The 14,816-nt window shown below is 34.5% G+C and overlaps 1 protein-coding gene across 3 annotated transcripts in view; it reads right to left on the bottom strand.

Annotated features, from left to right (window-relative positions):
- Radx (RPA1 related single stranded DNA binding protein, X-linked) overlaps positions 1-14,816 on the bottom strand; it is a 72,028-nt gene that overhangs the window by 41,071 nt on the left and 16,141 nt on the right. For all 3 annotated transcript variants that reach the window (XM_074062777.1, XM_074062776.1, XM_074062778.1), the window contains exons 3-6: positions 13,782-13,974; positions 652-760; positions 357-448; positions 134-256 (exon numbers count right to left, since the gene is read on the bottom strand). In XM_074062777.1, the coding sequence (XP_073918878.1) occupies positions 134-256; positions 357-448; positions 652-760; positions 13,782-13,974 (517 nt within the window). The remainder of the gene's footprint in view (positions 1-133; positions 257-356; positions 449-651; positions 761-13,781; positions 13,975-14,816) is intronic.

The following is a 14,816-nucleotide window of genomic DNA, read 5'->3' on the forward strand; positions in this document are numbered from 1 at the left end:
AAGCATGCTCTCTGACTTCTTGAGTTTGCTAACTCATTATAATGCCACTTCTATAAGTCAGCTTATTCTATTAATTTTAAAGTTAATATTCCTACTTTCAAAAATAAAAATAAAAACATTAAGAATTGAGTACTTGGATAAATATTTTCAAAGATCTCTGGCTGAGATGTAGAAAACAGTTCCACTATGAATGGTTGTTCTGAAGTCCCATCAGTAATGTGAATCCAGCGGTAAGACCAAAAATCTTCACGGTTTTCTGTATGGATAGAATATTAAAAATAAATGAGGGCAGTGGATTATATGCATACAAACACAAGACTATTTACTTTTTGTTATTTTCAAATTTAAAAGCTTACCTTTCTTTTTTGATCGCTGGACCCTTCCTACAAAAGATAACACACCAATCACATCACAGATATGATTTTCTGGCATATTGTCCAGTTCTGATCTAAAAAAGCAAGATTATAAAATTGATGTTGTATCTTTAAACAGTGAAAAAGGCATTCTATATTAATGTTTATGAAAATTTTTATCTGCATAATTACTACACTTTAACTTAAGGTAGATTTTGTGAAAATTATAATGTGTTAATTTTTAGTAACTAATGTTTGAAAATTAATATTTAAGACATTTGACAAGGAATTATTTTACCTTGTGACAAATCGGTGATTTAGTTTTGGCAGTCTCCATTCTGGCTTCACCTGATTTTCTGGAATGATAACTATATTAGTTGAAGGATTTCGAAGATTCAGGCAGATTTCTGAAAAACAAATATATTATCTTAATGTGGTATTTAATCTGTACTAAATATACATGTGCACAAATTATACAGCAAACTGTATAAATAGACTGAATATTTTTGATCCCACCATCAAATGTAAGAACTAGACCATTATTAATGGTCTTCTTCTCCTTCCTTATAATGTTGACTTCTCTCCCCATGAAAGTTCAACCATACCTTGAATTTCGTGTTGTATCATTTCCTTAAGAAGAGGTTTTATCATTTATGTATTTTTGCCCAAACAAAATACTGGTTGGTTTTGTTTTAAAACATTGTTTGAATGGAATTATACCATACAGAGTATTCTGGGACTACTTTTTTCACTCAACATTATATTGCTAAAATTTATTCATGTAGCAGACTATTTCATTTCCACAACTGAACACTATTCCACTTTGATAAAATACTACAATTTATCTATCCATTATTGTGTTGGTCAATATCTGGATTATTTTCAGGTTTTGTTTATATAAACAAGGATGCTATGAACATTTTTGTATGTCTTTCTGTGCACAGAATTTTTTAAGGTACTATACCTAGAAATGGAAACCCAGGATTGTTCTATATGTAAACATTCAACTCCATAGGATAATATCAAGTTATTCTAAGTAATGAACCTATTTTATATTTCTTCCAGTAATGCCTAAGAGTTCCCACTAATATAAATCTTCTCTAAATTGTGGTAGTATAGAATTTATTTTTTCTTAAGCTAGTGGTAAGACAATTTGTTGTGGTCTTATTTTGCATTCCCTTATTACTAATTATGTTGAACCACATTTCATATATTTATGGTTCATACATGCTTTTTCTTTTGTGAAATGCCTATTTGTGCCCTTTGTTCATTTTTATGTTCGATTATCTTTCTCTTATATACTTGTAGGAGTTATTTATATATTGGATATCAATTCTTTGTTGATTTTGTAGATGCAAATGTCTTCACCAAGCTTGTGACACATTTTAAAATTCTTTTAATGGGCATAAATTCCAATCTGTAATGTAGTTAAGTTTATATTAACATTTCTTTTTCAGCTTACTATTTCTTGTATCTTATCCAAAAAGTCCTTCCTTATTCTAAGGTCAAACCCTGGGTTACTTTTTATTTTTTTAAATTTATTTTTATACATATTCATATATATCTAATATATATATATGTATATATATATAATGATTCCAAATGACTCTCCCTGTGGCTTCTTTTCTTTTCTTTTATTATTCATATGTGCATACAAGGCTTGGGTCATTTCTCCCCCCTGCCCCCACCCCCTCCCTTACCACCCACCCCGCCCCCTCCCTCTCCCCCCTACCCCCTCAATACCCAGCAGAAACTATTTTGCCCTTATTTCTAATTTTGTTGTAGAGAGAGTATAAGCAATAATAGGAAGGAACAAGGGTTTTTGCTGGTTGAGATAAGGATAGCTATATAGGGCATAGACTCACATTGATTTCCTGTGCGTGGGTGTTACCTTCTAGGTTAATTCTTTTTGATCTAACCTTTCCTCTAGTTCCTGGTCCCCTTTTCCTATTGGCCTCAGTTGCCTGGGTTACTTTTTAGAAATTCTTTTGTAAGACCTTCAGAAACTTGGCTGGATGCAGTAGTTCACACCTGTAATACTAGCTACTGGGAAGGCGGAGATCACAGTCTGAGGCCAGCCCAGGCAAAAGAGTTAGCAGCCCCCACCCCATCTCAGCTAGTAGTTGGGCATGGTGGTGTATGTCTCTCATCTCAGCTACATGGAAACATAAATAAGCATTATGGTCCAGGTCAGACTGGGTAAAATGTGAGACTCTATCTCACAAATAACTAAAACACAGAGCACTTGAAGTGTGGCTCAAGTAGAAGAGTGCCTGCCTAGCAAGCACAATCCCTGAGTTCAATCACCAACACTGACAAAAAACCCAAAAAACATCTTCTAAAAATTTTGTCTTTCATAGTTAAGTATTTACTATATCTGAAATTGATTTTCACATGGTATGAGACAGGAATATGTCATTTTATCTTGTATATAATATTTACTTTAACAAATATATGAATGGTTCCTCTTTCTTTGATGATCTGCATAGTACATCTATCATATACCAAAATGCTGTATGTTTAAGGCTTTATCTAGTGTTTGGATTGTGATGCACTTGTTAATGTGTCTATACTTGAACCAATACTTCATGTCATAAACACTCTGGCTATATAATTCTTGATATCTACAGGCTAAGTTCTCACTTCCTCTTTATCTCCCAATTTTTTATCTTTAGAAATACTTGACTATTCTTGGCAGTTATGTGCATCCATGTGAATTTGGAATCAGCTTGCCAGTTCTGGAAAAAATCTAATAGAATGACACTGAATCTTTATTTATGAAATTGATGATGAACTCCTTCTTGTGAATATGAGAGATTTCTCCATTTATTTAGGGCTTTCTTAATATCTTTCAATAATCTGTCATAATCATCTCCAAGCAGGTCTTACATCTGTTCTGTTAGATTTATTTCTAGACACCTTATTATTATCATTATTGTTGGCAATATAAATGTCATTTAAATGCTCTTTAAATTATGATTTCTAACTTTATTATCAGAATGAATAAAATAACTTGACTTTTTCTATAATGATCTTATAGCTAGTGTTATGACTATCTTGTTTTTAATACTTTGTATTATTATGAATTTTATGTGAATATAACTTACAATAATGAGAGCTTTGTGCTTTTCTTTAAAATAATTATACTAATGCATTTTTGTCTTCTCACACTGGCCAGGACAGTCAATACATTAAATAGAAATAGTAATAAGAGATATCCATATTCCCCAGTTTAAAAAAATTTTAATTAACACATATTAATTGTAAATATTAATGGGGCTCACTTATATTTCCATACATGCATACAGCAAGCATTCATGCTTCTTCCACCATCCCCTGGCACCCTTCCCAGTCCCTAGTAGTCACTATTCGGCTTTCAGTTTGACCTTTTTTTTTTCAGTTTCCGTATGGAGGAGAACATGTGATACTTGTTTCTCTGTGTCTAGCTTATTCACTTAGCATGATGCATTTATTTTTATCCGGCTGATAGATCTCTGACCGTGCCCCAGAGAAAGGGCACGAGGCAAAGAAACAAGTCCCCAATAAACCAACACAGTGAAAACCCAGCTCCAAAGCAGGATGGCTAGTGGGCCACAGAGCTGATCTCCGGAACCTGAGGACAAGCCACACCTCACTGAGGGAGGAGCTGGCTAAGCAGCTGCCACTGAAAGACAGGAAAAAAACTGGCAAGGCTCCTCAACCACCTGGTGAGACTAAGACAGAACTTCTGCTTAAATACCAACACCAGGACTGGATGCTAAAGAGTAACACCAGAACTACTAAGACTGAAATTCTATTCTTCCAGAACCTAGAATTTTTTTTATGTATTTGTTTGTTTGTTTTGTTCCCTGCTTGTCCACCACCTCTCCCTGTTGATTTCTTTGGTTCTCTCTCTCTTTTTTTCTTTTTCTTTCTTTGTTTTATTAGTTTTACTACTGTAAGTTAGCTAATATTAAATTACAGACCAGGGACAGAAACAGTACCAAGTGGAGCGATGGGAAGACAAAAAAGGGATGGAAACAATTCTCTCCCCCAAAATAAATTAATACAGGATTCAGAGAGAAATGCAGAAAATGGACATCACATTCCAGACTCCAGCAAAACAAAGATAAACTATTCCAAGGAACCCAACGAAGCCCACAAGAACACTCTGAAAGAAGAAATCCTGCAAGTAATCATGAGAATTTCATGGAGTTGTTACTAGACATGGTCAACCAAAATGTACAGGAGGCACTCAAGAAATTACAAGAGAACAAAAATAAAGAATATGAGAAGACACAAAAACAAATAAATGAACTCATAGGAGCCCTAAATAAATACCAAAGTGAAACAGAGAACACCATAGAGAGATAAATGAATTAAGGATGAAAATTGACAATATTAAAGAGGAAGTGACCCATGATATGGAAAACTTCAGAAAAAAGAATGAAACAGAAATACAAAACACAAAGGAAGGCCACTCCAGCAGACTAAAATAAGCAGAAGACAGAATCTCAGAACTTAAAGATGAAATGGAAATTAAAGAAAAAGCTGAAGAGCAATTAGTCCAGCAACTCAAGACCTATGAAAGGAATATGCAAGAACTCACCAACTCCATCAAAAGACCAAACCTGACAATTACAGGCATTGAAGAAGGAGAAGAGGTGCAAGCAAAAGAAATTCATAATATATTCAACAAAATAATAACAGATAATTTCCCAAATCTAGAGAAAACTATGCCCATGCAGGTACAGGAAGCCTCCAGGACACCAAACAGACTTGACCAAAATAGAACTACCCCATGACAAATTATCATTAAAACAACAAACACGGAGAATAGAGAAAGAATATTGAAGGCCGTAAGAGAGAAAAAACAAATAACATACAAAGGTAAACCCATCAAAGTCACATCAGATTTCTCAACGGAAACCTTAAAAGCAAGAAGAGCATGGAGTGAGGTCTTCCAGGCATTGAATGAAAATAACTTCAACCTTAGGACACTCTACCCACAACAACTATCATTCAAAATAGATGGCACAATAAAAGTTTTCCATGATAAGCAGAAACTAAAACAATATATGACCACCAAGCCACCACTACAAGAGATTCTTCAAGGAATTCTGCACACAGAAACTGAAAGCAAACAAAACCATGAAAGGGCAGGCAGTACCAAAGGAGAAGAAAAGGCACAAAAGTAGAGAGTAACATTGATTCAGCTGCACACAATCAAACCCTTAAACAACAAAGACAACTAAATGACAGGAATCACCACATACCTATCAATACTAACACTGAATGTTAACGGACCTAACTCCCCCATCAAAAGACACCATTTGGCAAACTGCATTAAAAAGGAAGATCCAACAATCTGTTGCTTACAAGAGACCCTCTCATTGACAAAAACAAGCACTGGCTTAGGGTGAAAGGCTGGAAGAAGATTTACCAAGCCAATGGTCCCCCAAAAGAGGCAAGACTAGCAATACTTATCTTGGACAAAGTAGACTTCAAACTTACATTGATCAAACAAGATAAAGAAGGACACTCCATACTAATAAAAGGGGAAACACACCAAAAGGAAATAACAATTACCAACCTATATGCATCCAATGTCAATGCATCAAATTTCATCAAACATACTCTGAAGGACCTAAAAACATATATAGCCTCCAACACAGTGGTAGTGGGAGACTTTAATACCCCTCTATCACCAGTAGATAGGTCATCCAAACAAAAAATCAATAAAGAAATTCTAGAACTAAATCACACCATAGATCAACTGGACCTAGCTGATGTCTACAGAATGTTTCATTCAACTTCTGCACAACATACATTCTTCTTAGCAGCCCATGGAACCTTCTCCAAAATTGATCATATCTTAGGGCACAAAGCAAGCCTCAGCAAATACAACAAAACAGAAATAATCTCATGCATTCTATCTGATCACAGTGCATTAAAACTAGAACTCAACAATAAAAGAACAGTAAAACATGCAAACAATTGGAAGCTGAACAACACATTGCTTAATGATCAATGGATCAGTGATGAAATAAAAGAGGAAATTAAAAGGTTCCTGGAAGTTAAAGAAAATGAAAACATGACCTACTTGAACCTATGGGACACAGCAAAGGCAGTCCTGAGAGGAAAGTTTATAGCCATGAGTGTATATATTAAAAGGACAGAAAGATCTCAAATCAATGACCTAATGCTACATCTCAAACTCCTAGAAAAACAAGAACAAGCAAATCCCCAAACAAGCAGAAGGAGAGAAATAATAAAAATAAGGGCTGAAATCAATGAAATAGAAACAAAAATAAAAACCATACAAAGAATCAATGAAACAAAAAGTTGGTTCTTTGAAAAACTATAGAAGATTGACAGACCCCTGGCAAACCTGACTAAAACGAGGAGAGAAAAAATCCAAATCAGTAAAATCAGAAATGCAAAAGGGGAGATAACATCAAACACCAGAAATCCAGGGAATCATCAGAGACTACTTTGAGACACTATATTCTAATAAATTTGAAAATCTTGAAGAAATGGACAGATTTCTAGATACTTAAGACCATGTAAAATTGAACCAAGAGGACATTAATCACCTGAATAGATCTATAACACAAAATGAAATTGAAGCAGCAATCAAGAGTCTTCCAAAAAAGAAAAGTCGAGGACCTGATGGATTCTCTCCTGCATTCTATCAGACATTTAAAGAAGAATGAATATCAACCCTCTTTAAACTGTTCCACAAAATAGAAAGGGAAGGAACACTGCCTAACTCATTTTATGAAGCCAGTATTACACTCATCCCAAAACCAGACAAAGACATCTCCAAAATGGAGAATAGGCCAATCTCCTTAATGAACATCGATGCAAAAATCTTCAATAAAATAATGGCAAACCGAATCCAACAACACATCAGAAAGATCATTCACCACAACCAAGTCAGCTTCATCCCAGGGATGCAGGGTGGTTCAAAAATGCGTAAATCTATAAATATAATACAGCACATTAATAGAAGCAAAGACAAAAAGCACTTGATCGTCTCAATGATCCATGTTTATCACCCTGTACTAGTATCAACTCAAAATGGATCAAGGACCTTAATATCGGACCTGAAACTCTAGTTGGTACAGGAAAGAGTAGGAAACACTCTGGAAGTAATAGGTACAGGCAGGGTCTTCCTCAATAGAACCCCAGGAGCTCAGCAACTAAGAGAAAGTATAGACAAATGGGACTTCATAAGACTAAAAAGCGTCTGCACAACAAAAAAACCGTCTCTAAACTGAAGAGACCACCCACAGAGTAGGAGAAAATATTTGCCAGCTATATATCAGACAAAGGACTTAAAACCAGAACATACAGGGAACTTAAAAAACTAAACTCTCCCCAAATCAATGAACCAATAAAGAAATGGGCAAGTGAACTTAACAGAACTTTCTCAAAAGAAGAAATTCAAATGGCCAAAAAAACACATAAAAAAATGTTCACTATCTCTAGCCATTAAGGAAATGCAAATCAAAACTACACAAAGATTCCACCTCACCCCTGTTAGAATAGCCATTATCAAAAACACCACCAACAACACGTGTTGGCAAGGATGTGGGCAAAAAGGAACCCTTGTACACTGCTGGTGGGAATGGAAGCTAGTGCAACCACTCTGGAAAAAAATTTGGAGGCTTCTTAAAAATCTAAACATAGATCTGCCATATGATCCAGCAATTCCACTCCTGGGGATATACCCAAAAGAATGAGACACAGGTTACTCCAGAGGCACCTGCACACCCATGTTTATTGCAGCGCTATTCACAATAGCCAAGTTATGGAAACAACTTGCCCTACTACTGATGAATGGATTAAGAAATTGTGGTACTTATACACAATGGAGTTTTACTCAGCCATGAAGAAGCATGAAATCTTATCATTTGAAAGTAAATGGATGGAACTGGAGAACATCATTCTGAGTGAGGTTAGCCAGGCTCAGAAGACCAAAAATCGTGTGTTCTCCCTCATATGCAGACTTTAGATCTAGGGCAAATACAGGAATGTGGTTGGACTTGGGTCACATGATAAGGGGAGAGCACATACAGGAAGTATGGGGATAGGTAAGAAACCCAAAACATGAAAGTGATGTCTGCACTGCAGGGGAACTTATACAGAAACCTTAAGCGACAGAGGTCGATATGAGAAGGGGATCAGGAACTAGTGAAAAGGTCAGTTAGAGATGAATCAACTTGGGATGTAACACAAGCACTGTACATGGAAGCAATGCTAGGAATCTCTCTGTAGAGCTATCCTTATCTCAACTAGCAAAAACGCTTTTTCTTTATTTTTGCTTATGTTTTCTCTTCAACAAAATTAGAGATAAAGGCAGAACAGGTTCTGCCTGGAAGCGAGGGGGTGTGGGGGTGAGAAAGGGGGCAGGGGCGGGGGGGGGGAATGGCCCAAACAATGTATGCCCATGTGAATAAATGAATAAAAAATTTGTAAAAAAAGAATTGTGCTTGCTTCTGGGCACTGATGGCTCACCCCTATAATCCTAACTGCATGGGAGGCTGAGATTGGGAAGATCATGGTTTGAGACCAGCCAGGGCAAAAAGTTTGTGAGACCCCCATCTCAAGCAATAGCTGGGCATGGTGGTGTGTTCCTGTCATCTCAATCAACCTGGGAAGCTGAGATGGGGAGATGATAGTTCTAGGCCAGCCCAGGCAAAAAAGTTTGCGAGACCCTACCTCAAGGGAAAAAAGCTGGGCACAGTGGTGTGTGCCTGTCACCCCAGCAATGGCAGGAAGCATAAATAGGAGGATTATGGTCTACATAAGCCTGGGCAAAGAATAAGACCCTATCTCCAGAATACCCAGAGCAAAAAGAGCTGGAGCTCTGGCTCAAGTAGTAGAGTGCCTGCCTAGCAAGCGTGAAGCCCTGAATTCAAACCCCAGTACCATCAGAAAATTTTTTTTAAAATTGGCTTGCTAAAGCTAGGCATTGTGGTTCATGCATGTAATCCTAGCATTGGGGAGGCTGAGGTATAAAATTGTGAGTTTAAGACCAGCCCAGGCTACATAGGGAGTTTGAGGTCAGCCTGGGCTACATGATAAGAACCTGTTTCAAAAACAAAAAAGAAATGTGCTTGTTGTTTTGTTTTGATTTTGTGATTACCCTTTGTCAGGTTAAGGAAGTTTACTTTCCCTATTTTCTTTTTTAAATTAATGAGTGTAAAATTTTAATGAATGCTTTTTGTGTATATATTAGGATAATTATTTTCTTTAATCTGTTAATATGATGCATGACACAGATTTTCATATGTAAAACCAACTTTGCATTGCTGTTGAGAAAAATGCAACTTAGTCACAGTGCATGATTGTTTTACAGGACTGACAAACTGAATTCAGTTTGTTAATATTCTATTCAGCATATCTATCTATCTATCTATCTATCTATCTATCATCTATTTATAGCAGAAGCTGGCCTCTAATTTTCCTCTTTTATAATATTCTTGGTTGGTTTTGATTATCATGATTATATTGGTAGCAAATATTGAGTTTGAGAGTATGCTCTCTTAGTCAATTCTCTGGAATAGTTTGGAATGGTATATTCCTTGAATGTCTGGTAGGATGTTCCTGTAAAATGATGTGTGCCTGATATTTTCTTTGTGGGAAGTTTTTAAATCTTTGATTCAATTACCATAATAAATTATAAAGATATTTGTGCTATTTCTTTTTATGCCAGTTATTTTCTAAGAATTTGCTATGTTGCTACCAAAGATTAATGCAGAGTGAAGACTCCTGATTCCTAGTCCTGCCTATTATTAGCCATGTGACCAGAAAAACTTACTTTACCTTTATGAGATTCAGCCTATTCATATATAAGCAAAGAAAGTCTTTTATTGTGTAACATTGCCATGCACCTAGAAAATTGTTTGTGTTTTACAAAGTTTGCATTTTAAACTCATAGTATCACGAGATTATATTCAAGCTCCTTTACAGCTCTAAAACACTAGGATTTCTAATTGAATATCCCTTGCCCCACAACCCCCCAAACACTTGATGTTATCATCTCATTATGTGTTATGTAAAATGGTCTGAAAATCTAAAGATTTTTATAGGTTTATTATTTGGGTATATCTTCTGAATACTGTTTTGTAAAGAATTGTTCAAATAATATATAAAATGTAAATATACAAAGTCATATGTTATCAGAAATAATATAGCCTTTGTTTTACAATATAATTTTTCATTTTTATAGGTTTTCACTTAGTTGTTTTTTTCAAAAACAATTATATTGTAATTTCTCTAACTTGGAATTACATGTGTAATTATGAAAACTAAACCAAGATAAATTACCACAATAGTTTCCAGAAGGCAGTGATGATAGCATAAGTACCAAATTCTCTTACTACCCAACTCTCCCCTTACTACATATTCTTCTTTATTTATACTGCTTATAACATTTAAAATATCCTGTTATTTTTCCTAAACTCCACTTATACTTTCTCTCATCCAAACCATTCTCCTCTCCTGCCCATTCTTTCCTCCACTACATTTCCATTCATTTCCTCTCCTCTTTGCTTTCATATTTTACTGTTTTTGTCATGAATTTTTCATTTTAGTATACTTTACCTTACATATCTGTCACCCATCAGAACAATTCTAATTGTAAAACTACATATCACTTATTTTTGTATATCCTGTTCTTTCATAGTTTGCAAAACTATCTTTTTCCCTTCATGCGATCATTGTTCGGTCTGAGACAAGTGACCTTTTTTTTTTTTGGTGGTACTGGGGCTTGAACTCACGGCCTTACACTTGCTAGGCTTGCTAGGCAGGCACTCTACCACTTGAGCCACTCCTCCAGCTAGACAAGTGACTTTTTTAAAGATCATAAATTCATAGTTCTCAACTCTGGCTGTATACTAGCATTGGCTTAGGAGTTATAAACACATATGAAAGCCTTGGTCACTTTCTCAGAGCAATTAATTAAGAGTATCTGAAGACGAGGTCCCAATACTTCTTTAAAATTACCCAAGCAAATGCAATATACAGCCAGAATTGAGATGTGTTTACACAGGGAGGCTAGGCAAATTATAGTTTGCTGGTGGCTGCCTATTTTTGTAAATCAAGTTTTATTGGAATACAGCCATACTTATTTGGTAAACAAATAAGTTTATAAATAGCTGCTTTCATTCTACAAAGACAAAATAGAGTAGTAACGATGGAGACAATATGGCCTGAAAAGCCTAAAATATTTACTGTCTTGCCCTTTAAAGAGAGTTTATTGACCTGAGAGTGAATGAAAAAATTGCTACTTATCAAAAAGTGGTGGGAGAAAATAGAGATTGCCACTAATACTGACATGAAGTAAAACTGTTTTAAAGACTAAAAGGCACATTTCAAATTTATTATCATAATTTACAAAAATTCATATATGTGAAATTACTTATTTGAAAGCATAAATAGGATTTTATATCTTAAATAGGGGGTTTCCATTATGAAAATCTGGGTGTGCAATTCTATATAGGAAAGGTAGCATAATGTTTGGGTGAGTTTCAGTGTTAATTTTTTTTAGTGGCTGCTTATCCACTGACTAAATGCTGTCTATTGTCCTTCATTTCATGTTTTTAAGGCTTAGAAGCAGCTACTAAACCATTCACATTTCTAGATTTATCCACAGACAGGTTAAAAACTATGATTTAAATTAAATCTCTTTACTCCAGAAATTTGTATATCTAATAAAAAGAACAATGAACTCCATATCAGGCGAACTAGCTTTTAATTTCCATTATGTCAGTGATTTATTATGTGTCATCAACAAAGTCATTTACCTTATTTCTTATTGACAAAGAATATGTCAAATCTAAAGCAGTTTTGTCACCTAATATGCTTGGTTGTGGAATATAATTTATGATTTGGTAGACATAATAATGCATACTGTGAATTAGCTTTCTTTTGCCAAATTTTACTGTATTTCCTCAAGTAAGTCACAGTACCGCTATCAATTTAATTTTTTACCTTTTCTAGAATAATTAGTAATGACAAAAGGGACTAAGTATACCAAACTCTATAGGCAATATCTTTTTCATTTAGTAAAATGTGACCAATGTTTGCAAAATGTTTAAGATTTTAATAATCATGTGAGACTTTCCCAAATAAACACATATTTAAGAAGCAATGAACAGCTGCTATCTTTACCAGAAATCAAGTTGAATGAATTAGCTGAGGAATTAAGAATATATAGAAATACAATTTCAGAACAAAACTATTAGAAGCCAAAAAATGCTTAAACTTACTGAGTAATATTATCTAAAATTCAGAAAAATGAAACTGAAAAAAATCACATACACATCTAAAACTACTAATTTATTATATTAATTCTAATGCTCCTAAAATATTTGAGATGCCTACTTATCAAAACTTTCATTTCTTCTTGAACAATGAATATACACTAAAAATGATGGACACGAATATAAAATAGGTTCTGTTTGGGGGTGGATACCAATGGCAAGAGTGAAAGGAGAGGGTGAAAAGGGGAAATATGGTCTATATATTTTTTATACTTGTATGAAAATAGGACAATGAAACCTGTTGAAATTGTTTTAAGAAGGGGGGAACAAAGATGAGGAAGAACGATGGTGGGGAAGAATCTAACCAAGGTTCACTGTTAGCATATATGGAAATGTCACAACGAACCACCCCCCCCATACAACTAATATATGTTAACAAATATATAAAAACACTTTTATTTCAATATTAAACAGAATAAAACCCTTTGAAGATTGTGGCAATTGGAAAATTAGAATGTTAACTAAAAGTTAAATAGCATTGTCTCAATTTAAAATTTCTTGATTTTGGTAATTGCACTGCAATTATATAATAGAATGTTCTTTTTCTTCAGAAATATACACTGACATATTACTGAAGGGTTGAGGGAAAAGAGGTATGTATGATGGTTGCCACTTTCTCTCAAACAGTTCAGAGAGAAATTACTCATCTATCTAGTTATAGAATAATAAGGCAAAGGTAAATGTTAACAATTGTTTAGTACGAGTGTAGGTCATATGGGAGTTCTTTATACTATTTTTCAACTTTTATGTAAATGTAAAATTATTTCAAAATATAAAATAAACAAAAACTCAAAGGTAACAACTAGCATTAACAGTAAAATATACTTGAGTAATTAAATTAATATTATATAACCAAAACTAAGAAGAAAAGGTAAGTATATTCCAAGTGAAGCCCATTCCTTAGTCAATAATAAATATCTCAAGCAATTTTTCTTTATGAATTAGTTGACTTACTAAGCAACATAATTACTTGAAATTTTTATAGGTGAAGGAATTTAAAAGTGTCAGGTTCTGAAAGCTTTAGTAATGCTTATGGCCCTTTGTCTGATACGGTACTCCGAAAATTTGTATAAGCAAAAGAGTCAAAATACAACAAATTCATTAAATACTTAACCCATTGTTGAAATTAGTTTGATCTCTGGATCCACAGGAAGAGGCTGAATCCTGAACGGATAGCTCTTTTTAACAGAATAATCTTGAAGCAGAAGAACTAAACCAATTTTCAAACTTTTATACCACTCCGGACACAAGGCATTCCACATAATCGCTGAAACTGTGCCCGAGCTGTCAGCAACTTCCAAAAAGCTCTAGAGAAAAAGAGTAAAAGTATACATATATTTGCTGTTTTAATCTATATGGGTGGCATACAACATATTATCTGTGACAATTTAGGCCAACAGAAAATAACATTTTAACATTTAAATTTTAGTTCTTTATTAGTAATGATTAAGTTGTCAACTCTGCTAATATTGGTAATGTAAAGGAGAGATTGCTACAAGATGCAGGGGATACCCAGATGTACTACTAACTCACTGTGTGATGGTAAACTCTGAGGGACCAGACCACATTTTATTTATATTTGGTTCTTACCTAATGTTTAACACAGTGTTGTACACAGAGTAAGCACACAATACATTTGTCAAATGAATGAGACAAGTCACATTTTAAACATTTCAAGTGAAGATCTTAATACCATTCTTGGTTATTTGAACTGCTGGAAGGCCTTGGCATTTATATATTACAGAACTTCAGGTAGATCTATAACTATGTGGACATTTTGCCATCAATGCCCTGATTACATTAATTTACTTATACTGGTGTTGAGATTCTGGTATAAATGCCATGGGAATACTAATAATGTATATTGGCATTAATATCCCCTAGCAGAAAGCTAGAAAGGGGATATTAATGCCAATATACATTATTGCTGAGTCTCCGTATAATTAGAATAGAGAAATCAGTTACAGTAGAAAGTATGTTTTTCTCAGTTTTAAAATATAATGGCAGGCAACTTTGGTTCTTTCTAAAAGGCAGTCTTCCAAGTGCTCTCTAGCCTTTGAATTACCTGTGTTAAATAATTCAATCCTCACATCAGCTCTGTAAGATAAGTACAATCAGTAGTATCTCCAATTTACAGATGAGAGAAGTG

Source organism: Castor canadensis, chromosome X, assembly GCF_047511655.1.
Source record: "Castor canadensis chromosome X, mCasCan1.hap1v2, whole genome shotgun sequence".
In the NCBI taxonomy this organism is placed as follows: Eukaryota; Metazoa; Chordata; class Mammalia; order Rodentia; family Castoridae; genus Castor; species Castor canadensis.